The sequence below is a fragment of the Lutjanus erythropterus genome, chromosome 13 (assembly GCF_056507025.1).
Source record: "Lutjanus erythropterus isolate fLutEry1 chromosome 13, fLutEry1.hap2, whole genome shotgun sequence".
Taxonomy (NCBI): Eukaryota; Metazoa; Chordata; class Actinopteri; order Lutjaniformes; family Lutjanidae; genus Lutjanus; species Lutjanus erythropterus.
Window position 1 is genome coordinate 5566804 of NC_139329.1, and position 27612 is coordinate 5594415.

At 41.2% G+C, this 27612-nt stretch overlaps 1 protein-coding gene across 1 annotated transcript in view; it reads left to right on the forward strand.

Moving 5' to 3' along the window:
- LOC146316065 (N-terminal EF-hand calcium-binding protein 2-like) overlaps positions 1 to 27612 on the forward strand; it is a 178460-nt gene that overhangs the window by 61387 nt on the left and 89461 nt on the right. Inside the window, exons 6-7 of the mRNA XM_084734620.1 lie at positions 24918 to 25054; positions 26963 to 27087. Coding sequence (XP_084590746.1) covers positions 24918 to 25054; positions 26963 to 27087 — 262 coding nt within the window. The remainder of the gene's footprint in view (positions 1 to 24917; positions 25055 to 26962; positions 27088 to 27612) is intronic.

Here is a 27612-nt window from a genome sequence, read left to right on the forward strand (position 1 = left end):
TGATGGTGGCACACTGGAGCCATGGTCCTCCAACACTAAATCAACCCCATGACCAGACTCATGAACAACACAGACGCCAGAGAAAGCTGCTTATTTTTACATGATTCTGAGACCTCATTTATATACTTGATGACTTTTTTAATCATTCTAATTTGGCTGGGTGGTTACTAACACGTGTTTCTGTGGTGTGACAAACATATTTATTATTGCTTTACACAAACTTTAAACGTAGTAGCTCATAAAAAACTAAATATTAGACGTAGACACTGTTTTGGTAGTGATAGTGCACATTCTTCAAAAATCTAGCGTTGATATAGAAAGAAAAATCCAAGTGTGTGAAGTTTAAAGATCTGAGTTTCATCAAATTTGAATTTGAGTACTTGACGTTTGAATTAACAGAAGTGAAAGTTGTAACCAGAGCATGTGAGCGGAGTGCAGCAGTGAGATTTTACACTCCTTGCTTGTGGAACTGTTTGACCCCATCAGCTCAAAGCGGCATCAGGCCGCTCTGCTCACATCGCTCACTCCAAAGAAAAAAACAAAAAAACAACACATTGTAATTCAGCTTTACTTTAAACCAAAGCCTGCAGCCAAAATGCATGCAATGTATGCGTTTCAATTGAAGTTTCTATGGCGCACTGCAGGCTTCAGATTTAAAATTCCAAGACCACAGAAGCAGCAGCATTTTAGGAAAGATCGCTATTCATATGTATCATTTATTTTTTCACTATTATTATTGTTAATAATGGTTTATTTATTCAATAAAATATTGTCCTCTGAGGCGAAAAATCCTGAGCTTTATCCAGCTCAGTCTATATAATGATGAAACAGTGTGCGATATTCATGTTTTTGTATTAATGCAGCAGGATAATTAACATCGGTTTCACTCAGTTTACATCAGTGAGGATGTCTTAGACAACAGCGGACAGCAAACACCGAGGAGATGAAGAGGGAGAGACGGCTCTGGATGGTTCATCAACAAGATGATTCAAAATAGAGTGGGTGTCAATGGGTGCTTGGGCATACGTCAGACTCGTGGTGTGAACAGTACCTGAGCGAAATTGGAGCAGGACAGAGCGGGAGATAAGGTGACGCTCAATCATCTCCCTGCTCGCTCCCGCTCCGCTCACATGCTCTGGTTGTAACCATGCAGGATTGAAGTTACTCCACCTTTGGACAAAAGCAAGGACAAAAATTAAGGGTCAGTTCATCCCAAAATCAAAAATACACACTTTTCCTCTCACCTGTAGTGCTATTTATCCATCTAGATTACTCTAAGTGATTTGCAGAGTGTTGGAGATATCCCCTGCAGAAAAGTCTGCCTTCTCTCCAATGGAATGGAACTAGATGACACTTTGCGGTGTAAGAACTTGGCTTGGGGACTGGAGGGAAGCCAGTTCAAGTTCAACTCAGACCAGAAAGTACAGAGTGGACTGGTAGCTTTAGAGAGGCCAGTTCACCTCCTGGGCACTGCTGAGGTGCTCTTGAACAAGGCACCAAATCACCACCTGCTCAAAGCATATGTGTATGTAAGCCCATGTGTGTGTAAAATAATTAACAATGGAGTGAAAAAAAAATTGAATTTCCCCCAAGGGGAACTAATAAAGGATGTTCTTCTTCTTGGCTTGTGGCGCTCAACAACTCCAAACTTCCCCTGCCAACCATATCAACTCCTCAGCCAACAAAGACGCCGTTCATGTTTACCTCCCACGCTGTCACCAGCGCGAGCCTCTCATCCATGAGAAGCACGCTTCTGTGATGCAGATGGTGGGTGTAGCTCAGTGGAAAGAAAAAAAAGTTCTTACATGAAACTGCTAACAACAATGTCTGTGGATTATGTTGAGTAAGCAGGTCATGATTTCTGGAAGTTGCTGTTGAGTTTTTAAACTGTATTATTCTGCGCTTTGTGCACCACAAGCCAAGTGCCATCTAGTTTCATTCTATTCAAAAGAAGAAAGACATCTCTCTGACCGGTATCTCCAAAACTCTGCAACTCACGCCAGAACTATCTGGATGGATAAATGGCACTACAGGTAAGAGGGAAAATATGTATTTTTGATTTTTGGAATGAACTGTCCCTTAAAGATTTGATTTTGATTTCACCCTTTTTTTAAATTTTCACAGTAAAACAACTTGTCTACAGTTCACTTGGTCCAGAGCATTACACTGCACTTCATGTCAGCGGGGGATCAAATCCGTTCTTGCAGGTTACCGTGGTGACAGTTGTCATCGAGGCGGGATACTTTGGGGACAGTTGCCATGGAGACATTTGAGTTGATGTCAGTCTGCATCGAGCCAGCTTGTTAAGACAAGAGACTGCCCCAGCTAACTTTTGTATTTGCAAGCAGATCCCGCTCATGTCGTCATCCAGCAGGACAGACCCCGGGCTTTGTTCGGCACCTCTCATATCTCCATGACAGTTCAATCTACTGTAGTTCCTCTGGTAGCATCTCGAAGACTGACTCCCAATTTTGTGAGTGAGATCAAACATGGCTGCCGTCATGAATTGCGAGCAGCGGGGAAAAGTTTAAGAGAAAACTTTAGGAAAGGAAAGGCTGACAGTGAGTTTGTTTGTCCAAGAAGGATTTTGAAAAAGCCCCCTGTATGTCTGCTTCTTAACTATAGCAGCATCTTAGTCATATTCCCAGATGACACCCCTGAATGTCATGATTTAGACGGCGTTAGAGAACAAATATCCACAGGGATGGAGCAAAATATGTTGAAATGCTTCAAATCCAGTTTTCTCCCTTTTTTGGTGAAAGCTTTTATGGCGCTATCAGAGTCAGAAGTGGTTCCAGAAAACAATTTTAATTGGCTCTCCAGCAGGTGGAGATACTGTAAGTAACGTCCCCTCCCATGAGGACTGTGTATGTATGTGTGTGTGTGTGTGTGTGTGTTGGAGGTGATGAGAACCGACAAAAAGAGAAGAGGGGGAATTCGTTAAATCTCCTGTCCTGTCTGTCCTGTATAAATGCTATGTTTAATGAGCCACTCTCATTAGCACTTTATTTTTTTCAAGCTTTCACAGAGCGAGGAGCCACACTCATTGACAACTCTGTAGACACACACACACACATATACACACAGTTTCTCTCCGACTAAAGTCTTGTTAAGCCCATCCTTTTTCAAAATCTGTTCAGGAAATTGTTTTGTGCCGGTGAGTGACCCTCTATGAGCTTTTCAGCTGCTTCTTCTCTGACTCCTCCTCCCCATCTCCTCTGCCTCTCGCCTCTCCCTCATCTCGTCTTCTCCTCTTTCATCTCCCCTCTATTGTCTTCCTCCACCCTCAAGCCATCCTCTTCATCCCCTCCTTCCTTCATGAAGATTAAGGTGAAGCGGATCACGGGGCAGAGGGAGACAATTTGGTCTGTACACAATAACGTGCGAGCGGGATGAGGAGGCGAAGATCAATGGAAGAGAATGGGTAGAGGAGAAAGGGGAAGAGTGGGTGAGGTGACGGGGGTGTGTGTCAGGAAGTCAAGATTGTGATGAATAAAAAGATGAAACAGAGGTCTGCGTGTAAAACATCTCAGCTGGTTCATTCACTGGGAACCATATGACTTTGCATTGCATTCATCACTTATTTATTAGGATTTAATGGGGTTTCAGATGAGGATCGTGCATATGCAGTACAGCATGTTGGAAACGCACTGGTGGAGTGCTGAGCTGAAAGCTGAGCCTGTGTTCTTGAACTTTTATCTTTGTGAGAGCTTGTTTGATTTTCAAACCCTCGTTGTGGTTATTTTTATGGGCCCCCAAAACTTAATAAATAACAAAAATATGAACTGAATACATGAATAAAGAATACTGTCAGTTCAGTACTTAAAATCTAGTGTAAACAGAAAGACATAAGCATTTAGGGACGTCACGAGAACTGATGCTTTGGTACCGGGTTGATGCCAAAATTTTGAAAATGTATTGGTACTCGATTTTTTTAACAGCACTGTAGGTACCAGAGATGCAGTTCTTCTGGACATGACAGGGACAGCATAAGTCTTTACAAGTGCTGTAGAACACCTACCAACACTGAAAAACATCTACATGTGTAAGATAGTGACATGCAGCTTCAGTAAAAGATATGCTTCCAGTTGCCCAAAAGAAAAAGTAGTGATGCGCAGATTGACCCAGGATGGACAGGTTCGAACCAACTTTCTAGAAAATACCACAGTTAACAATGGGGTGGGTCAAGTGACAAAGCAGCAAACCTTTCTGACTGCCTCTCAGTCAAACACACACACACACACACACACACACACACACACACACACTGCCTGTAGCGGTGCGCACAGGAGCCACCACATCCAATGGGCTCTCAGCTCAGCTGATCGGTGCTCAAAGTACCACAAAAAAGGTTAAATCTTGAAACTGTGGACTGAGAAATCACTTTTGCATTACTTTCCAGACATGGCAACAAGCTCTCCTGACAAAGAATTGAAGCAGCCTCAGTATAGAGTCTTTTGTCCTCAAAGCTCGGAAGAGTTTTTATTTCAGGTGACAAAGAAAATTAGGTAATTTCTGGTATTATGACATCCCTAAGATAATTAGACCTTTCCACTTTACAACTCATGCATTTTTCAACTTCTCATTCACACCTTCTGCTAGAGATTCCATTCAAACTTTAAAATGTTACATATCATTCATACATTATGAGTTTTATTCAACTTCTGAATCATTCATTCATTTTAATTTGAGCAATTCCCACTTTTCCAAGTAGTCCTACTCCATCAGCAAGTTAAGCTAGCAATGCGGTTTAGCTCCCAGCCACAATTCATGCATCTGAAGCAGCCTCCTCTACAAACTGCTGCTTCTTCCTACAAAGTTAAGCCAGCTGTGCAGTTTAGCTCCATCCATCATCCCTTCCTTACTTTTTCAACTTTTCATACTTTTCAACTTTATTTCTACTCATTCATACTTTAAGCCAGAAACTTTAAAATATTCCACATCTTTCATACATTATTGGTATTATACACTTTTGAAAGTCAGCAATATAGTTTAGCGACAGCCTTCATCTGCCATCAGTAGTAGATGATAAACCCTATTTCACACTGCAATTTCTTCAGAAATTGCTTTCTCTAGTTAATTTGGAAGTGTTGCTTTGGAAAAATGGGGAATAAATAAATGATTAAATGTGTTCTAAGACTAAAAGAAAACAAATAAATACATAAAACATAAACCAATGAGTCAAATAAAGTAAAGTGATTGGAGGTAAAGGGAGAGACACGTCCCTGTCTGTGTTTGATTGACAGCAGCTGGCAGGCTGCCAGAGCAGTGGTGTGACACAGTAGGCAACAAGAGACAAAGTACACAAACGGTGCTGTAGCCTGCATGTGATGGGCAGACAGTGAGCTGTTAGTGGCACTGAAGAATAAAGACTACATCAACAAATATGAAATATCTCCCTTTTGTTTTCTGATATTTTTTTCTGTAGTAGTTTTGAACAAAGAGGTCAGCCAAAAAATTAACTGCAACTGTGAACTGATTTCATGCTGCACACGATGTGAATAGTTTTGACTTTTTTTTTTTGTAGAAGCATCTTTCATGAACGATCGCTGTCAGCGCTAACCTCTGAAACAAGCTTCACAATAAAAGCAACTTGTGTTTCGGCATATGAATGCTTTTAATGTGAAGCAGTGGCACAGTGAAAGTTTTTTGTTTGCAGTAGCTGCACACAGCTCTGGTGTGACTGCAGAAGAGTGAACACTAAACACTGAGCTAATATCAATAAGATTACATATGAATCCCTCCCCCGTGTGTAAAGGCAAAATGAATCCCGTGCAGGAATGAGAGGTACAGAGAGGTAATGACAGAATGCAGATAAAGTGAATAGCTCTTACTGAAAATCCAAAAATAACATCACAAAAACAGGTTTGACTTCATGAAAATTGTAAGTATTCTAACTTTAAAGACAGTAAAAAGTATAAACCTTTATTTTTACACTCCGTTTTAATTATTTAACAGTATTACTTATAACTGTATTTATATTTTTGAGTTGTCTAGCAACTTTTTATTTGTTTTTGTGGACTTTTTAATTGAGGAATAGGAAAAAATCCATTGCAGACTGTTACTGTTACTTCCTATCACAATAGAAAGCATAACAATAGAAATTGTAAATTTAAGGGAATATGAAATATTGGGCAACATTTTTTTTTTCAGGTTCAATTAGCTGAGGTGAGATATTATCAGAAGACTTATTGCCACTGTAATATGTCTTCACTATAATATGTTAGATGATTTGCTCCAGATTGTGAGGGCACTTTATAAATTACACACGTGGCAGGTTTAATGATTACAAATTACTGAATGTCCCCTGGCGATTTTGCTGCAGTGCACAGACATCAGTGTGTACTTCTGAGTGTGTGTTTGTAAGGGGTCTGTGTGTGTGTGTGTGTGTGTGTGTGTGTGTGTGTAGGTAGCCACCTGGTGCCAGGAGTTCAGTCTGCTGTATTCCTGCAGCCTAAACACACACATATATATTATTTACACATATAGCACTAAGTGGTGTCAACACAGATAGCAAGTAAATCCCTCAGCATCCAGAACCTGGTGACCAGGGTTACTGTTTCCCTGGTAACCAAAGAGCAGGATGCTGAAACCAATGTGCTAGAAGAAGTAAAGTTAGACTCAGGGAATGAGGAGAGGAGTTAATGATTAAGAAAAGACAGGGTGAGGAAAGAATTTCCCAAAGGCTAGACATAGAAAAGAAAGACCACACACTAGAAGAGGGGGAGAGGAGTTTCAGCTAGGAAGAAAGAAAGAGGAACAAGTGAAGAAGCAAACAAGAAGCAGGGGGAAGTGTAGGAATATGACAGAACTGGAGTTTGAAATGAGCTGAGAGGTCAGACACAGTGAGAGAAAGAGGTTAGGAGGAGCCAAAAACGCTGCTCAACATGTTTCTCACGGCTGCCATCAGCGTCTGGATGAGGAGGAAGCGCAGCAGCTCCGTCAGTGAAACTGATTAGGGATTACATGCTTTCACTTCATCACTCAGTTCCTGAGTGTTATATTACTTTGCTAAAACATTTCACTTCAGTATAGCCCAGCTTATCTCCTCCATGTAAAACATTTTTGCACTTCAGCTACAGGCGAAGCCATCCCTAACAAGGGCTCTACCATCAAGAGGGATTCATTATTGTGGGTTAAGCAGTGATGGGGCAGCATATGATCCGTAAAACATGACTGCCTCAGCTGCCCCAGGCTTGACATTATGACCACCTGCCTAATATTGTGTTGGTCCCCCTTTTGCTGCCAAAACAGCTCTGACCCGTCGAAGCATGGACTCCACTAGACCCCTGAAGATCTGCTGTGGTATCTGGCACCAAGATGTTAGCAGCAGATCCTTTAAGTCTGTAAATTGCAAGGTGGGGCCTCCATGGATCGGACTTGTTTGTCCAGCACATCCCTCAGATGCTCGATTGGATTGAGATCTGAGGAATTTGGAGGCCATGTCAACACCTCAAGCTCATTGTTGTGCTCCTCAAACCATTCCTGAACCATTTTTGCTTTGTGGCACGGCACATTATCCTGCTGAAAGAGGCCACAGCCATCAGGGAATACTGTTTCCATGAAAGGGTGTACATGGTCTGCCACAGTGCTTAGGTAGGTGGTACGTGTCAAAGTAACATCCACATGGATGGCAGGACCCAAGGTTTCCCAGCAGAACATTGCACAAAGCATCACACTGCCTCCACTGACTTGCCTTCTTCCCATAGTGCATCCTGGTGCCATGTGTTCCTCAGGTAAGTGACACACACACTCCCGGCCATCCATGTGATGCAAAAGAAAACATGATTCATCAGACCAGGACACCTTCTTCCATTGCTCTGTGGTCCAGTTCTGATGCTCATGTGTCCATTGTTGGTGCTTTCTGTGGTGCACAGGGGTCAGCATGGACACCCTGACTGGTCTGCAGCCATGCAGCCCCATACACAACAAACTGTGATGTGTATTCTGACACCTTTCTATCAGAACCAGCATTAACTTCTTCAGCAATTTGAGCAACAGGAGCTCGTCTGTTGGATCGGACTACACGGGTCAGCCTTCGCTCCCCACGTGCATTAATGAGCCTTGGCCACCTATGACTCTGTCGCTGATTCACCACTGTTCCTTCCTTGGACCACTTTTGATAGATACTGACCACTGCAGACCAGGAACACCCCACGAGGGCTGCAGTTTTGGAGATGCTCTGACCCAGTCATCTAGTCATCACAGTTTGGCTCTTGTCAAACTCACTCAAATCCTTACACTTGCCCATTTTTCCTGCTTCTAACACATCAACTTTGAGGACAAAATGTTCACTTGCTGCCTAATATGTCCCACCCACTAACAGGCGCCATGATGAAGAGATAATCAGTGTTATTCATTTCACCTGTCAGTGGTCATAATGTTTTGCCTGATTGGTGACATTTTTTCACAATGTAGGGACAGGTTGGGCTATGGCAGCTACAGAGAAACCACATAGACAGCCTAAGAATTGTATTTTTTGGGCACCCCAGTAACCCTTTACATCCATGTCTGTATAATGTATGTAGAGAAGACTTTAAAGGAATTTAATAAGAATTCACAAATTTGCATTACACTATGATGTCACAGTGAAGTTGACCTTTTGACCATCTTTAATCATTTTATCCTATTAGATATTTGTGTGAAGGTTTGTCAGCATATGAATTTTTGACATATGGGCAAAAACATAACTCCCTTGGACTCATCCTTGAGTCCACGTGGACAGCATTTTTAAGATATTGTGTTCATGACGATGGGATGGACGGACAGACAACCCATAAATCATAATGCTCCGGCAAGTGACAGTCACTAGCATGGACGCATAAAAATGACTGACGAGCGAACCTGAAACAGAGGTGCCGTAGTTTTTCATAGCTGCAAAGATCTGAGTACTTTTTAGTGAGGTTGCAGTTGATTTTCCACCTGCAGATTTTCCCATCGCAGAATTAAAAATAATCCCTTTCAGCTCTGTAAGTACTATAAGAGTAGCAGCCATCATACAGTAGTGCAGCCCCTCCCTCCTCTCTATCTACCCCACATTAGCAATGCAGATACAGTATGTCCAGTCAGCTCCTCTCACAGTTGGAGCAACAATGCAGCAGAGGAGCCGCCAGCATGTTACACATTTGTATATGAATGTATGCATGTATGTATATGTGCCTGTTCCCTGTTTACTCTGCAAAAGTGTTGTTCTGTACAGAACTTACTGACTGACTGCATCTTCGGTGTCTCCCACAACTGTTAATGATGTGGACATGAATAATTTGTGTGTGTGTGTGTGTGTGTGTGTGTGTGTGTGTGTGTGTGTGTGTGTGTGTGTGTGTGTGTGAGGGTGATGGCAGAGTGTGTGTTGTGTTGTCAGCTGGGTGTGTGTTGACTGATGAGGTTACACCCAAAGCATGAATAATGCAGAGGACTGTAGGAGTGAGAAAGAGAGAGTCGAGGTGTGTGTGTGTGTGTGTGTGTGTGTGTGTGTGTGTGTGTGTGTGTGTGTGTGTGTGTGTGTGTGTTTGTGAGGAAGAGAAAGAGGAGGGTAATTGGCTGAAAGGAGAGCAGAGAGGAGCTCCATTTAGGGATCTGATATACAGTAGAGTTGAGGGAGTGAGAGAATAAAATACACAAAGGAAACAGAAAGCTTGACACAACGAACAGTACAGCATCCTGCTTCTCTCCTCACCCCCATCATTGCCTTCCTCTCTGCAACTCTCTTCCAGTTTTTCCACTTCCCCCACCTCCTCCCTCAGCCCTCTTATCTCCCTTTCCTCGAGCACCTTCTCTCCCTCCTACTGTTTCTCCCCGCCTTCGACCTCCATCATCCTCCTCGCCTCCCGCCATTCTCATCTCTCTCTGAAGGCTGATGAAGCTGGCATGATATCTGAGGGAGTCTGTATGTTTCTGATGCCTGTTAGTGAGCTCGCCTTCTGTTTAGAAACAAACTCAGGCGCGCTGCCTGCTGTTAACCACTTCCACATTTCCAGCAGCCCCTTCTACCAGTTAAATCTCTCCAAGGAACCAAATATTTGGTCATGTATTAGCTTTTTCTTTTTATAGCTGTTTTCGGTTGTGACAGTCCCCTATGATAATGGGTTTACGCACATTAGAACTGTGTTTCCATCTACGTATTTTTATTTATATTTTAAGTTATCACATTAAAAGAGATTGATGGGATCTGCATAAGCTTCCTCAATTTTCAATATAATTTGAGGTGTTTTTTTTAACCTTTTTTGATAAAGGGTTAATAATGGGAGATAAAAACACTTTTTCCGAATAAGTTCCGGCGTAGCAAACATTAATTCACATGACTGATCAGCTGTTTCCACTCCGACAGTCTTCTCCTTGCTCCCATGGCTCTATAATACATCAGAGGTTCAGTCTGTGTGTTGTACTCAGCCTGTTCATCTCAGTGTTCCTGGGTTGGATGCATGTGAGGAAGGCAGTACAGCGTCTCTTTAAAAGGACCGGTGTGTAGGATTTAGTGGTATCTAGCAGTGAGCTTGCAGATTGCAAAGACCTCACTCTCCTCTTCCAAGCTTGGAGCTACGGAGGCTGCGAAGCTCATCCAAAACGCGAAAGATCGTATTTGTTTTGTCCAAGCTTTTATATTTTGTTGTTTGGGCTACTGTAGAAATGCGGTGCCGCCCTCTGTCAAAATGTAATGGCTCATTCTAAAGCAATGAAAACACAACTCTTATTTTCAGTTGATAAGACACTACTGACCTTATCTTAAGAAAATCTTATAGACTTTCTAATACAGTCACTGGAGGGCACCAAAGACAGAAATTTTCTAATTAAAATGATAAAAAATAATCTTTTACTGGTGCCAAAATGAAGCGTTAGCATTACGACTATTCAAGCCTTGTGCAATGCATTAGTTTACAAGATAGAAAGACAGCTCCTCATCCAGCATCTCACTGTGGCTGGAAATGAGCTTTGTGCAATAAAAATTGTAACAAAAACACGGTATAATAGTCTGCAGGGTCAAATCAGTGACTTTTCAACACCAAATAGACTTTGTACAATGCTTAAAGGGAAAATCTGACACTTTTGAAGTAGATGTTCAGTCAACATTGATGGGAAATGAAGTCAAATGAACCAATAAATTCCTCAGTGGGTGCTTTATTGAAAGGGAAAGCTGAGTTCTCCTGCTGTTAAATCTGTTCTTCCTGCATCTAGTGATGTCACAGTGATGTCATTGGTATTAAGAAAGAACTACAGGCTCTTTCTGCTTGAATTTATGGTCTTCACCTCTGGGTGGCCAGCAGACATGCTACATGAATATTTTTTGTCACCTAACGCTGTGTCTTGGTCAACAAAGGAATAGTTTTTTGTGATCAGATTTTCTTTATTTACAATCACAAATTATTCAGCATTAATCAAGACAACATAAGTAAGTCAAGCCGTTCCTGTGATGAATAAAACAAGTGTGTGAAAAAATGAAAACAGAAATGAGACGAAAGAAAAGAGAAAGAGGGAAGAATGAAATAAAGCAATCCTCCCCAATGATCCAGGCCTCCTTCCCAGCCAGAGCTCAAGCTACAAGATTTTTTAGGTTAACTGAAAGTGACTGCCACATCTCTATTGTTTCTTCCTTTGTAGTTATACACAGCAACAAGGGTGGGGATGTAAGAAGCTTGCCCGCAGTGCATCCTGGAACATGCAGGCATGCCTCTGTAACCAGGAGAGCTCAGTTTTCTTGGGCAATATAGTACACACTGGAAATGTTATAGGTTGACTGCATTTACCATTAACACTGACTAGACATCCACATGGAAAGTCCCTTAACAGTCGTTCACAATAAACAGACAAGAAAATGCATATTGGCATGAGTAATAGCAGTCATCATGGAAAGCACATTACTTGCAGAAGCTTGTAAACAACGTCTTGTTCAGGTCTTAATTCCACGCTGGATCTGATGTATGCCATAAGGATCACAATTAGAGCTCTCATTACACTTCCTCTTCACAACCAGCTGCTGACAAATGATTATTTACTATTGTGATTAATTAATAGTGTTATTTCTCCACTAGCCTGCATGCACAGTATAGTACTGTGTTCAAATGGAAGATTGTTGAAGATCCTGTATTTAGCCTATCCATCCTGTTATATTTATTTTTCATCCTCTAAGTGGCTACAGCTACAAACTGTGGCCACAAAAATCCAAGCAGAGAATAGATGCTGATAGTGCAGTATGTGTGTGTGTCCATGCTCAGGTTGTCCTGCTAATGGACTGGCAGATGTCTCCAGAGGAAGAGCAGCGGGTGGTCGGTCATACTAGTCCCCCATTAGTGCTCAACCACACTCAGACGCACATTCTCACACACACTCTCACAGGCTGTGTGCACTCGCGGTTGAACTCTCTCTGGTCAGCGAGTGCTGCAGCTGGGATGTCTTTATCACGTGAGAGAAGCTGAGATGGTACAGTGAAAAAGGACGGGGGCAGAGATTGAGTAATAACTGAGAGAAACAGGCTGAGAGAGTGTGTTTGTGTTTCTGTGTGTGTGTGTGTGTGTGTGTGTGTGTGTGTGTGTGTGTGTGTGTTTGTACTCACACACTGACTTAACAAAGCTATGAGTCTGTGAGTGAGTGTGTGATAACTGAGCGAGACCAGAACAGTGAGAAGAAAGAGGAGACGTTTAAGGGGAGAATGTAAAAGGTCTGCTGCTCAGATATCATTTCCTGCATACTGCTAAAATGGTGTTGCTTAGAGACATATTGACTGTGGTTGCTAGGATACCATTTTAATTGGTTGATGTGTGAAGCTGAGGCAGGGTTGTGGGGGTTTTCGGAGGTAGCGGGCCAGCCGGGGAGCTACGCTTGCGCTTCCCTAACAGATCAAACCATTGTTATCCCTCGGTTATCCTCGCAGATGGAGACCCACTGTAGGGAGACGATGCGGCGTCTGCAGAGACTTGTGAAATAAGAGCTGATGCCTCTTGAGCTGTGAAATAAAAGAAACACCATCACTGAAAGCCAACACAACTTCTGACGGCAGATGATTCAGACTCGCTGTAACATAAACAACTTTTATTGGTTGCCATGGCAAAAAAAGATCAAACCAATAAAAAGTAATAAAAAAAAATCTAAAAATAGGCAGCTCAGGAAGCCTCTAGAGAGTGCACCTTGGTAGGCTGAGATGTGGGCGTTGTTCTGCCTGAAGCTGTTTGAAGACCAGTTGAAAGGAAGAATATGAGCAGCAAACTGCTCACAGGCAACAAGCTATGTACTCTCTTCTCGTCTCTTGCACGCTCTATGGTTGCTTTTACACCTGTAGTTTGCTTCAAAACTTGATGGTCAGCACCAAGCTTAGAGTACACAATGCAGTATGTGCCTCCATTCTGCTCAACACATCCTCATACCTACACGACAGAATAGGCTGATTGCCAATGACTGCCAAAACAACATGTATTAGCAGTGGAGCATACCAGCAGCAACAGTCTTATAGGACCTTAACATTACGTAAGTGTGTGTACTGTCACGTGACATAACTGACGAGCTATACATTGTAAAACAGTCACAATTTGGTTAAGGTCAACCATAAAAACCCTTGGGTAGGTTTAGGCAACAAAACTACTTTAGTAAAGCATACTATGTGCATGTCTGACCACATCCTCACCAAGACTCAAGAACAGCATCATGTTCCATTTGCTGGCCATTAAAAGCTCCACAAGCTTTTTATTTTAAAAAGTTCCCATCATTAATTAATGACTTAATCATTTTGAAAGCATAATACAGTCTCCTGGTTGTATAAGAATAATAAAATGAGGTGGAGGTGGAGTGTTCAGTGGTGTTAATGTTGTGTCTCCAGCAGTGGAGAGCAGCCTGTGTGCTGCACCGATGTCCAAGATGCAGAGCGTGTGCAGAGTTTTGGAGCTGAACAAACTGAGCAGGGAGCGATTTTCCTCATCACAGAGTTGGTTGATGTTGTTTAGTGTTTAGTGGTGTGGGTCACTCAGCTGCTCTCGTTTGGTACAACTGATCACTGCTCTGTTTTGACGTCTCTGGGTGATGGAAAAAGTACTAACATTATTCATCTTGCAAACATGCTTATGTAGACACTGGATCAAAACGTGATTGCAGCAGCTACTTAAGCTAGCTAACCACTTTTAACTCTAGTGTGTGCTGACTGTCCGGGTGCTGCATTGCCCTCTCAGCTCAGTTCTGCCCTTTTTGCTCCGTCAATGACATGTTAATTACCATTAAGAAAATCGATTTTTGACATTTATAAACCAGTTCAGAATCTTCTACGTCCGCATCGCAGTAAGGAACTTGCTGAAAAAGGCTAAAGTCCCATGTCATGCCTTGATGTCCTATATAGGAATCTTGTCACCTGGAGCATCTGGATTTCTGATGCATCTGGATTTCCCCCATTTTACCTGGTCAATGGACCACAAGGGACACACATAACATAAGACACAGACATTAGCTGGCCTGCTATGTTACCCACTTATGGAACAACAAGAGGGCCAGCACGGCGTCCTGTCTGCCTCTTATTTCGCAAAGCTCTCGCCAATGACTAAAAATCAGTTGGATATTTTACTCTTGTCCGACAGGCTTCTGTTTTTCTCTTCTAAACTTCCTCCTTCAGTGTGGTCTTTGGCCTGTTTGTCTCTGCCACGATGTCCATAAGCTGTTAAGCTCTGGTTCTTGCACGACACTGGTGCTGATCTCTGCCAAACAGTTGGAACATCAAACCAAAGTGGTCTTTATAACGAGAACCTAACACCACATTAAGGGTGTGCCATTTTTTTAAACTGCCAGCATCTCAATACCAACGTATGGCTTGGATTTAGTTGACTGATCATTTTCAGCTTTTATTTTAAATAGCACCAATTCATTAAAGGCTAAAGCGAGGCAAACCTGGGATCTTGCACAACATCTATTTGTAAGATGCTGCCAGTTTTACCATGGTACCATGATCTGGGGCTTGATTTTTCAAATGAATTGAAAAAAAAGTATGGTGCAAGGAAAAAGCTCCTCTCCTCTCTTCTCCTCTCCTCTCCTCTCCTCTCCTCTCCTCTCCTCTCCTCTCCTCTCCTCTCCTCTCCTCTGAGAGCTGCTTTAGGTGACTTGGTTTCCCTCCTGTGAGACTAATCAGGCTCCTTCAGGCTAAGCTGAAGGATACAGCAAATTATCAGTGGATCAATACCAACACTTACATCCCCTCTCCCACCCGTCCATCTGAGCGGTCGACAGCTTGCAACACCTCTTTCTTTCTTTTTCTCAAAATGTTTCATGCCTGAGACTGACAGCAATCTGGCACACTGTGAAGGCTATTGTGACATTATTTAGACTAAACAACACACTACAGCCACAATTACATGGCCTCCAACCCTCCAATCACTACTCTGGATTGGGGGTTGTATAAGAGGGAGAGCGCCACTCACTGTCTCATTATGCAGCACCCCGTCATTACAGATTGGTAATTGTGAGCTATTGTGAGCAGAGGCTCTTATGTTGACCTCTACCCTCCCCGCTTGTCAGAGTGAAAGAAGTCAGTGACATTCCTTCCTGTGGCTTTATGAAGTACAACAGAAGGAGAGCTGAATATGGCTGAAGACAAATAGCACTGGGCAGTGGACACTGGGTAAAACTTACACACGTTAACAATGACTGTTTGTGTGGGTGTTTGTGTGCAGGATTAGCTCTTTTCCCCGCCAGCATTTTTTTTTTAAATCACCAACCAGCACCAGCCTTTTTTGACAATACCCACAATTTTCAACACCTCAGTTCTATGAATATATTAACATGGAATATCTCAAAAGAAATAAGAGATCTGATAGTTCCAGAAACAAAAAAAAATGTTTTGTTCTAGGTTCACTGATTCTTTTTTGTAAGCACATGAATGTTGGTTGGTTGCATCAAAACAAATCCACTTTTCAGACAAAAAACTGAGAAAATGGTTTTGGCAGCCAGAACATGTCCAATACTGACGAGAGCATGGGGCGAGTTGGATGAGCTTGGTTTTGGCTCATCCATTCAGCAAGAAGCAATGTTGACCCACTTGGTCACAATCTTTCTCGTATTACAACTAAGCAGTACACTAAAATATGTTTCTGAAAACATTTTAAGTGAGAAATAGGCATCAAGTTGTGGTAAATTGATTCACATTTGATCAACACTGACTAGTTTAACCATTTGATCAGAGTTTCTTTTGTTGCACTGGATGGACTCACTGAGAATGACTTGTTAATCACATTGTAGCCACAACCTAAATACCCGGAGAGAACCCATGCCGACATGGGGAGAACATGCAAAGTCCACACAGAAAAGCCCTGATTCCAGCCACACACTGACCACTATGTATTCATGAAAATAATATAGTAATAAACAAATGTAATTTCTAGGAGACAGGGTTGGAAATATTGTGCTATATCCATATTTCCTTGTTGCTCAATCCAATTTTATCTTTTTTTTGTTAATTTTGCATATTTCTTCTTATCAAATATGACCATACTTTCTGTTGAAGCTTAAGTATTTTTCTGATAAGATGCAAGTATAAAATTGTATAAAAGCATTTTCTACTTTCTTTCTTGTGCAGAATTTATTTGTTTGTGAAGTTGATTAGTCAGACTTGAAAACAGTCTGTGAAATATTCCTAACACTCCGTCTGAGTGCAAACATTATACTCAGGCGTTAATCAGCCGATTCTGCCAGTCAAACTGGAGGCCTACATCTCTGTCACCTCCACACAAAGCTTCTGTATCTCCATCCGAGACACCGAAGATGGAATAATTTGCCCTAACTAGACCAACCTCTGTAATCACTGATTACCACCTTCTGCAACCCACTGTAATCAGCCACCACCATCTTATCACAAAAGACTGTGTGCGGATTGGTGTGTGTGTGTGCATGTGTGTGCACACTGCAGGGGAAGGCTGTGCTATACATTTATGTCGATGTGTAGGTGGATGATAATGAGGAGATTTGTTGTTAACCCCAAGAAGATGGAAAAAAGATTTGACACAAATACACACACACACACACACACACACACACACACACACACACACACACATTCCACACACGCACACAGGCTTAGTGACCCTGCTGGCTCGGTCAATTACTCCTAGCAGATTAAATTTTTCAGATCTCATAAAAATCGCCTCACCTCCACTTTGTAATAATAAAAAATTAAACTTAAACTGACTTCAGGTCAGATTGCAGCTCGGTGTGTGCTGTTTCTAATGAAGCCTTTGGCGATGTGTGAAAATGACAATATTGAACCTTGTAGGTGTGATCAGTGCTGGAGAACTCTGTCATCAATCATCACACAAAACCACATCAACACAGGCACACACACACACACACACACACACACACACACACACACACACACACACACGCAGAGATTTGAGCAGATAGACACACACATCCACACAAACACACATATACACACACAGATGCTAACAGTGATACACACTGTAGCTAATCACCAGGCTGTGTTCGGGGAGCCAGCGGAGAGAGACAGTGTATCTCCTCCTGGGTCAGTGATCTGTGTGAATTATAGATCACAGCTTTTCTATCCCAGGTTTTGTAGCCGGGCCCCTGGGACACGTTCTGCAAAGAGAGCAGAGGGTCTGATAGACACATGCAGGAAGGACAAAAAGGGAAGAAAGGGACAGGGTGAACTGTGGAGCAAATTGTTAAAGTAGAATTTGCAATTTCTCACAATACACTCTGTTTTGTTTTGTTTTTTCTTTTATAAGACACAAATTAAGACACTGCATATTCCAATCAGTCTTCTGCAGTTTGGATGTTCTGCTGATGCTTGATTATTCTCAGAAGCAAAATGGGCAATTTCTGGCAATTGATCCTTCGCTAAGCCCCGCCTCCAAACAGCAGGCCTGTCAAGCTTTGCATTTCTCTACACGTTGGAGCAGTGTGCAGGATGCTCTGAGAAGAGCGATACTCATGAGTGTTTCATGAGTCTGGACAGTGTCTTTTGACAATGTCTTTTTTTGTAGTCTCTCAAAAACAATTAAACTTTGTCTTCATCTGCTTTAATATAAGCTGCAAATGTTAACATGCCCGGATAACTAACGCTAGCTTACTAGCTGCAGTAACGTTACCTCCAGCCATACTTGCACCTTGTTATTATGCTTGCTATTATGTTGATATATATTTCACCGTCTGACCAGTGTTTGCCAGAATGTTAGCTAGCTTTAGCCTCAGTCTTTTAATATTAATGTTGTATTGTTTATGCAGCTAGTAGGTACATATACACTTTCACAGGGTTCGTTTTAAAATGTGTCAGATGGAAACATTAGAGAAGGACTTCTTGACTGACTCAATGAGTTAGCAGTAGCTTACATTAGTCAGCTACACTTGAAATCTGCTTGTGAGAGTCATCATCTTAGCTGACAAATTCCACAGTCATCAGCGAGAAATGAGAGGCTGCTTTTCTTTGCTTCCTCAAGGAATCACAGACCTTGTGTATCAACAATTACTCTCAAATTCGATGCAAAATCTGCCACTGTTATCAATGTAATCTGTGTAAATCTGCATAAATGCGAGAAGCTTGACAGGTATAGCAACAGTAACTAAGGATCGGGATGCTTAGCAAAGGGTCTGTTCAGTCTGTTCTGATAATTTATTGAAGATTTTTGAGACCTTGTCTTGTGGTGGAGTTTCAGGCAATTATTAACTTAATTTGTGGTTTTGCTGTATGTTCCCTGTTCCTAAAAACCCAGTGGTATTCCAGCATAGAAAAATGGCACACAAAGTGTGTTAGGAATGGATGGTAAAAAAGTCCCAGCAGGAAAATTTTTTATAGTTGTCACATTTTGTCATTCAAAGATATGATTATGGCATGCTAAATTATAAGCATCAGCCTGTTAAATATGATATGATGATTTTCGTTGCCCGCATCGTAGTTTTTGTACGCAAATGAAATTATAATTAGTATCAGCTTTTCCAAATGGCGCTCAGTAATGTAACGTTAGTTTGTTATGTTTCTCCCCTTGATTGGCTGCTATCAGACTGGTTCAAAACAAAACAGATCTGGGGAATTAAGTGTTGTGTACATGTAAGGGATAATATATGTACAGTGAGCAAGTCATTATTGCAAAATCAACCCTGACAGGATACTTCACAGTAACCCATTCACTATACATTATCTCACTTACTAGATATCGACTCACTTAAAAAACAAAAGAAAAACAATAATTTGATGCAAAATATTAATTTAAAAGTGATTTTTATAGATTTAAAAAGGAGTTTATGATCACAGCTATGTTCATATCAATGTTCTGCTATTCAGAACTAACAGACCTGACCAATCAGAGTTGAGCATTCAACAAAGTTGTGTCTTATATGTGATACTTTTTAGTCTTTGGGCTGGGGGGAAGGTATCAAGTATTTTCCCAATCAAAAGGCACAAATCTAAGTCAGTAGAGCTGCAAGTCTTTGATTTTGTCAAGCTATTCCAGTTGTTGCTCCAGTGGTACCATAAATCAATAATGATCATTAATGTCATGGTTAGCAGTCAGGCATACACACATTCACACATGCACATATGCAACAGTATGTGAGCACACACATCCTTCCATTTTTCTTAAAAGAGGCGAAGTCAACATCTAAACTAATACAAGGTTTTACAGAATGTCAGAGACTGTATCATTTATCCAGCTGAAGATGTGATTTAGTCTGTGCAAAATAAATCAAATATGTCACTACTCAAAGGTCACAACACAGGAGCTGGCCTCTAATCATTTCTTTGTCTGAATCTATAAAACAACTGTAAAGCTACTTTTACAATTCCACCCCAGGGCATTTCTCAGCTTTATTAGATTGTTTTATTGCGTCGCTCTAAATAAATATTAGTGCTCAACTTTCTTAACTCCACAGAGAACATGCTCAACCTGCCAGATAACAGCGTGCTCTATCTAGAATCTATTAACATTGTCTTATTTAATGACTAACTGTCCTTAATGGACTCGTAAAAGACTCATAATCTCTTCAAGAAAACTGCCAAAATTTCGATGTATCATTTCTGTTCATTCAGACATGTATCCCACTTTGGTAATTGCATCTCAGCATGATAGTCATTAGTGAGTCATCATTGCCTCTTGGGTAAAATGGCAAATAAAAATGTTACCACAAGCCCAAATTTTGCAATCATAGTGATTTCTTTTGGGTGTATTACCAATAAACGTGTGTTTTATGCACTGAATGGACGCATTAAAAACCATAAGAAGCCAACTGGACCTACACTGGACTGGATTCTACACACGAGCAGATGAGGTCTGTGTGTTTGCATGGTTGAGTACGCATGTTTGTGTGCGGACATGTGTGTAGGCTACTTGAGAAAAAGCCATTGACTGTGATAATAGAAGTCAATACGGCCTGTGTGATTCTGCGTCTCGTGGGAGCGTTTTTCTTTGATTAGAGCGCAGCAGAGAATGGCTGACTGCACAGGAACCTTAATTGTCTTCCTGAATCACTGCACTGTGACTTCTGACAGTAAAGCTGACATGACCGACTGACTCCGCTCTCTGGAGTACATATGTAGTCAATTATGGCCTTGCGTTTGATCGGGAAGGTTCCATGTGTTATTCTGATGGTTTTTTAGCCTTAAACATGTCTGAACGGCATGTGACAGATGAAATATTCTTGTAATTGTCAGTTGAGAAGTAGGTATAGAGTATAGTATGAAGTAGAGCCTCAAAGTCAGTTGACTGTGCGCGAGGCCCCATCACCCTTAGTTACTGTTTTCACGTTGCTTACTGTTTTTGCACAGTGAGAGCAAGTGATACACTTGCAGTGATAATGGTGGCAGATTTTTCACTTTATATAGAGTTTTGAAACAGTAGACCTTCTTGATGGCACCGATTTTAACATGAAATAGGTAATACTAGTGATACTAATAAAGGCTCCATTTCATTCAGGTCAAACAGATTCAGGGCGCTGCTATTGTGCATGTAGGCTCAGTGGAAAGAAGTTGCTAGAAGCAGACATGGCTTCTCATTTCTTGCCAGGGACTGTTGACTTTTTGGATGAAATAGCAATTGTCATCAGTGGCCAGATGCACCAACAGGACTTACGCCTGGTCTTAAGTTGGTCTTAACTTGGCATTCTAAGTCCAGCCTCAGAGTTACGTTACGCTGGTTGCACCATCTAGGCTTAAGCCTTCTTCTTGCTAAGACCGGGTGTAAATCTTATGCCTACTCAGGAGCAGGGGTAAAGTCAAAATCTAGGCTGATTAACACAGATGCAACCTCTAGTCACAGATATCTTCAATTTTGTGCCTCGGACATTTAAAGAGATGTGTTAGTCAGCAGAACTGTGTGGAATATGAAAGCAACGCAGGTGGGAAATGAATCATAGTGAGTCAGACATAACATGAGACATAATAATTAAATACCATTTGCAGAATTTACAAGAAGGCCCAAATAATTAACCCATCACTCAACAACTCTCAAAATTGCACAACTTTTTAAGTGAGTCTAGGAATACTCTGGTTACTAGAACATTGGTAGAATCTATTTTATCTGAACAAAATTTATGTCTTGCTATTTCTCTGAAATTCTCTGTTTCTTTTTTGGTATTATGTTGGACTGAAATTACCTTTTTTTTAATCTTTGATCCTACATAATGTTGCCGCAAATTAGAAATGTTAAGCTACCAATCAGCAAGACAGTGGAATATTGTTAACAATCTATCCAGGCAATGCACACTGCAAAGCAACAGCAGCTTTTACATGAATGCGCTTTGCTAAGACTGGGCATAGTTCAGATTAGGCTTAAGTCTCGGTGGTGCAACTGACATTAAGTCTATTCTAAAGACTGGTCTTAACTAAGACCGACTCAGCAGTTACGACCAGGCTTAAAGACCAGTTGGTGCAACCCCCTCCAGCAGATTTTACCTGTAGCCAGCTTAATAAGCTAATGCTTCATGAGATGGCTAAAAGCCTCGGCCCAGATATCCAGATAATGGATATCTGGTCCAAGACTTCCTCCTTCATGTACTGGTCATTGATAAAATTCCGATCAGCAATTTGAAACACAAGGACAGAGTAGGAGATATCTGCATATTAACGCTAACAAAAAGCTAAATCATTGTCAGATAATAGCCAGTGGGTTATGAGATTGGATTTTGTGCTCCACCTCTTTTGTTCTCCTCATGGTGCGTTTGCATGCTGTGATTGGCCAATGCTACTTGGACTACAAACGGACTACAAATGGAAACCAGAGCTCTTCTGACACCAAAATCTTGTCCCTTAATTGCCTATAGATTCTGCACTCATATGTAGATATCTCTTTATGGAGATGAATGACATGATAACTCTTGGTCTTGGAAGTAACACTAGATTAGCCTCCTAGAGCCTGTCAAGCTGGTTGACCAGACATGCTAACAGTCAAACACTTTATTTAATCCAGGGGTTCCCAAACCTCCTCAGCACAAAGCCCAAAAGAGAAATTTGATGTCTCCCCAGGACCAAGATTTATTTACATGCATCATCATTTGCCAGTTGCCATAATGTCTACATTAGCAAACTGATAAAGACCACAACAAACTAACAAACCTAACTTTAATTGGGCAAAAAGGAACCAATCAAAACAAAGGTTTGTATTAAAATCATGCAGTGATGGCCCACGTTACCCTTGTGTTCTTGAGTCTGGAAAAGCTAAAAAAAGACCTCACTCTTTAAATGCAATGAACAGGGCTTTATACAGCTCATGCACACATTTTCAACATGAAATATAAGACTTACCAGGCCTTCTGTGCCTAGTTACAGTTGCTAAGCTATGATTGGACAGTCACTGTTCGGGGGAGGTGTTTGTAGCAAACATAATTAAAAGGTGGCAGTGATAAGGTTATTACAGTTAAAGCAGGTGCTCCAGTCTTATCTGAACCAGTCGACTCCTCTGACAGTTCACTATGTTAACACCGTCAGAAGTGCAGTTCAGGGACTCTTTGATGATGTCGTCAGGATGTCATCTCTTATTTTACTCCTCTTTTTGAGAAAGAGTTGCTCAGGTTAACAAAATTCAAACTGTCCACATCCACTAGTAAATTCTGTCTCTGAATAGATTTCCCTTCAGGGCTTCATGGGGCAATTTAAGACAGGTCTATGACAGTGATCGATTACCTATGGATCAATACGCTTTGAGTTGAGTGGTATATGAGCTACGGTGTTGAGTTTGTCCATGGAAATCAGTATTGTTTAGAGTAGTGACTGATGCTGACAACTGAAGATTGATTTCTGGCTTTTTTTTGTCATATTTCTGGCTTTTTTTGTTTGTTTTCATATTGTTTAAAAAGAGAAAGTGGATAACATTTCAGTCTAGCCTCAACAGTATACAGTAAAACTACAAAACAGCACTTTTGATTCCCTACAGGCCAGGTTTTATGCTCAGACTAAAAGGTTTTTAAGTTTAACATCGGGCCTGAAACAAACTTTCAGCCCAAAAGCCCAAACAGTGTATTACAGTATCATGTTGAGGCAGAGGAGGATGAGATGGAGGAGAGCGTGAGGGAAAAATGGAAGGATGGCAATAGAGAGAGTGAAAGGTACTTGTCTATTTTTACTTATTTTGGCTTCCCTGCACACGTTGCCTGTCCACCTTTAGAATCCCTTCAACCGTCAAATGGATGCAAGGAAGGAACTCGGAGAGATTTATGCTGGAAAATCTTTTCAGAGCAGGGAAGTGAACAGAGTAAGAAACAGGGAGGCTGTGATGTGTGAAAGACGTGATAAAGGAAAAGAAACTTTGTTTCCAACAGTTTTCATTGAAAATAAAGTTCTACAGACTATTAAAGGACATTTTGGTATTAAAACTTTTGAGATAATGATTTATTTTTAGCAGTGTTGTAGTCAAGACCATGTAAACCGAGACCAGGTCATGACAAAGACCAGAGCATATTGAAAACAAGACAAGGCCAAGACTTAGACCAAGTCATGACCGACTTCTGTCACATCTCTAGCTCTCTCAACCAAAGCAGAGAACATGCTCATGAAACATGCTGGAGCAGTAATTCCAGCGTATAGCCTTTATGTCAGAGCGAGCTGACATTAGCTGATGTTGATATAACATAACTATATATACATTAACTACATAGCTTTATGTGGCCTGTCAAAGTCATTGTTTATCCCAAGAAAAAACTAACTTTGTTATCTAGCTGTGCTTCACTCACACTTACAGTAGCTCACCTTTCTTTATGCTTCCTTGATGTGGTCCAAGCCATCTCAGTAGCAGCCGTCTGCATTGCAGAATTTAGTAACACTTTAGATTACAGCCCACATTGAACTGTGTGATTACTCTGCAGTTACAGTGTCATTTTTTAAAATAACGCTGTACCAGCACAGTACCTACCAATACATCCAGATTTTACAAAGAAAATATACTGTAGTTATTTTTGAAGTACTGGGTAACTGTTCTATTATCACCGGGTTAGTATGACCAGTAATGTTTGAGATTACAGCCTGCATGTCCTGTAGTTACTGTGTAACTTATATATAACAAAGGGATAGGTGTCAGTACTTTAGAATACATCCTGCATGTCACTGGCCCAAAGTCCAGATAGTTGCTCAATAGAGCATACTTACACTGTAATAACAGATGATGTTACCCAGAATTTACATACTACTTGCATACTGTTTTCCTTTGGCTGCTGTTTTGCAGATGAGGTCTTTGTGGTTTAGGTAGCCAATTTTTGTCCCTCCAGACAGCCTCAGCTTTTTTTTTTCTGAGTTTTCTTGGAGTGTGTGTGAAGGGAGGCAGGTAGGTGTAAGGGATCAGATGCATCACAGAAACGTGGAGTGTGGACTGATAGCACGGAGAGGTGGCACTACACCTCCTTCGCATTGCTGACGTGCCCTTGAGCAATGCACTGAACCCAGACACTAGCTTGTAGTTTCAAAAAAGCTTTTACAAATGACATGCATGATCATGATTTTTTCTCTTTCATCTCCCCAGGTTTATGAGAGAGGAACCAATGTGGAGCAGTTTGTGACCCGTTTCTTGCTGAAGGAATCAGCCAATCAGATCCAGTCTCTCCTGAACTCTGTGGAGAGTGCCGTGGATGCCATTGATGAGCAGCACAGCCAATCAGGGTGAGCCAATGAGGATATCACTGTGTCAGGCTGTGTGAAGCTGGGAATAAGTGAGAGTGCGCGCATGTTTGTGTGTGTGTTTGCACGCCGTGTGGATCATGGCATTATGTGTAAAACTCAGCTTGTCAGTGGTTGTAATTGTAACCAGGCAGTGTTTCAAGCACAGATCATTTCCAGTTAAAACATCTGTCGCTCACACCCACCCACACACACACACACACACACACACACACACACACACACACACACACACATTCCCTTCCTCATCCCCTGTGGATCCTTCCTTGAACCATTCCGATTTTCTGGAAGGTTGGATTGGTAGCACTGTCTATGATACCCATGTCCATAATGCATTATAATCCATCATAAATATACTTATACTGCATTATACCAGTGGGGACACAGAACCACTGCGGGGGAAATAAAGAGTGAAACAAAGTTGAATGAATATGAATTATGTAGAGAAAATAAACAAAAGTGTTTGTTGATGCTATCATGCTGACCTTTGTTTCATTAAAATTCAACTGTTGAATCCTTTTTATCAGTTGCTTCCCCAGTTATTGTTAATAATTGATAATAATTGCTGGGTGGGGTGGCCTGAGCTTTTTTTGGCTTCTGAAGAAGGGCATGCCGGAAAGAGTTTTGGAACGATTGCATTATACTGTGCTTATAGCAGTGTGTAATTACAGTTAAAAGCACTTATAAATATTTATACTGCTTTATAAAAATATTCATACCACATTATAAAGCATTTTATAATGACTTACAAGGCCAAGTATCATAAATATCAGTAATGTATTATAAAATGGTTATTGTATATTAAAACCCATTTGTAATGCATTATAACCATTTTATAATCCATTATGATCACTATTAAAACACAATATAATTTGTCTATAAGTCACTCTGAGTGGTAATTAGGTGCTTTAAGTAAAGTAAAGACATTCCTGTGGTATAGGCAGATATGATACATTACAAGCTGGTTATAAAGTCACTATAAGTGCTATAAGCACACACGAATATTCATAATGCCTTAACAATAATTATAATATAAAGCATTTTATAATGTCTTGTAAGGTACAGTATCATAATCATAATGGTCCAGGCTGATATAATACATTACAAGCTGGTTATGAGTCATTAAAAGTAGTCAGTTTGCTTTAAGTAAAGTGAAAAAAAAATAATTAAAAATGTCTAGCAGTAGTTATGAGGTGTTATGATACCTGGCCTTATACCACACATTATGAGTGCATATATCTAAAATTATACATTGCTTTAGAAACAGTATAATGGATTGTGTATATACTGCATCATAATGCACTATAGCCATGGGTGTCATAGAAAGTGTTACAGCTAAATTTCACCAGGTGCAGCTGTGTCATATAGCTGCATCACATCAGCTGGAGCTGATTGTAACATTCTACACAAAGCCTGTGATTCCACCAGCAGCACCTCCGTGCCATAATATATGCGCCGAGTCCATTTTTGACAGATGCCGCGTCAACAAGCACAGAGCAGATCGACCTTGTAGCAAGTCAGACACAGAAAATGCAGGGATAATCTGGCTGATTTTCAAAATAAAAGACCCCATGCAGACTCACGATCATAAAGACAGACAGAAAAGAAGGCATTTAAACACATAGCCTGGTTATCCACGGTAGAAGCACAAAGAGCAAGGAAAGAGGACCTAATCAACAAAATCTGAGCAAGTAAACATAATCAGGCAGTGAAAAACGCTCCGCTGCTGAAATTGTTGTGCTTGTTGGAATCAACCAGTTTATGATTCTTTGTTCTTTCTCTAGTCTCTATTTCTCTTTCCTTCGCCCCTCCACAATCACAGAATATCCTTCTTTTTATCTTTTAATTCTCTTTTTCTTCTCTCTTCCATCTTCTCTGTCTGCTTTTCAGTCATCTACCTGCCAAGGTGAGCCCACGGATGTCAGAGAGGCGCAATGAAAACACTGTCCCTGACTATCCCCCCAACAACAGAGTCAGCGCCAGGGAGGCTGTCAGGAACATCAACACTGCTTCAGGTGACAAACACAAACACACACTGCAGCAGCACCTCCTCTGAATTCATAGTCGGAGGCCATCCGTCATGTACTTGTATGATTAGCCTCATATCCACAACCTTTAGCTCACTCTGGGTGAGCAGAAATCAAACTCGGACTGCCACTCAGCAGTTTTTCATCCACTGTACACAAATGCACACACCAAACACACACACACACACACACACGCACACACACACACACTCTCATCCCTATGTGATTTACTCGCCATTATGAAACACCTCAATCAGCCACCTGCACAGGCCCGATGCAGCTTTCGTATAGCCAACAGGGCGGCACAGATAAATGGGTAGAGGAACGAGGGAACAGGCTTTAGAGAAGTGAAAGAGGGCAGGAGGAAGGCAGAGAGAGGATGATGAAGATAAGACAAGAAACGGGAAGAAGGCTGACGAAGGAAAGGGCGAAGGTAAAAGGAGGTGGGTAATATATATTTCAAAGTGTTGACGTCAAACCTGTATATGAGTCAGCACTTAACAAATTAAAATT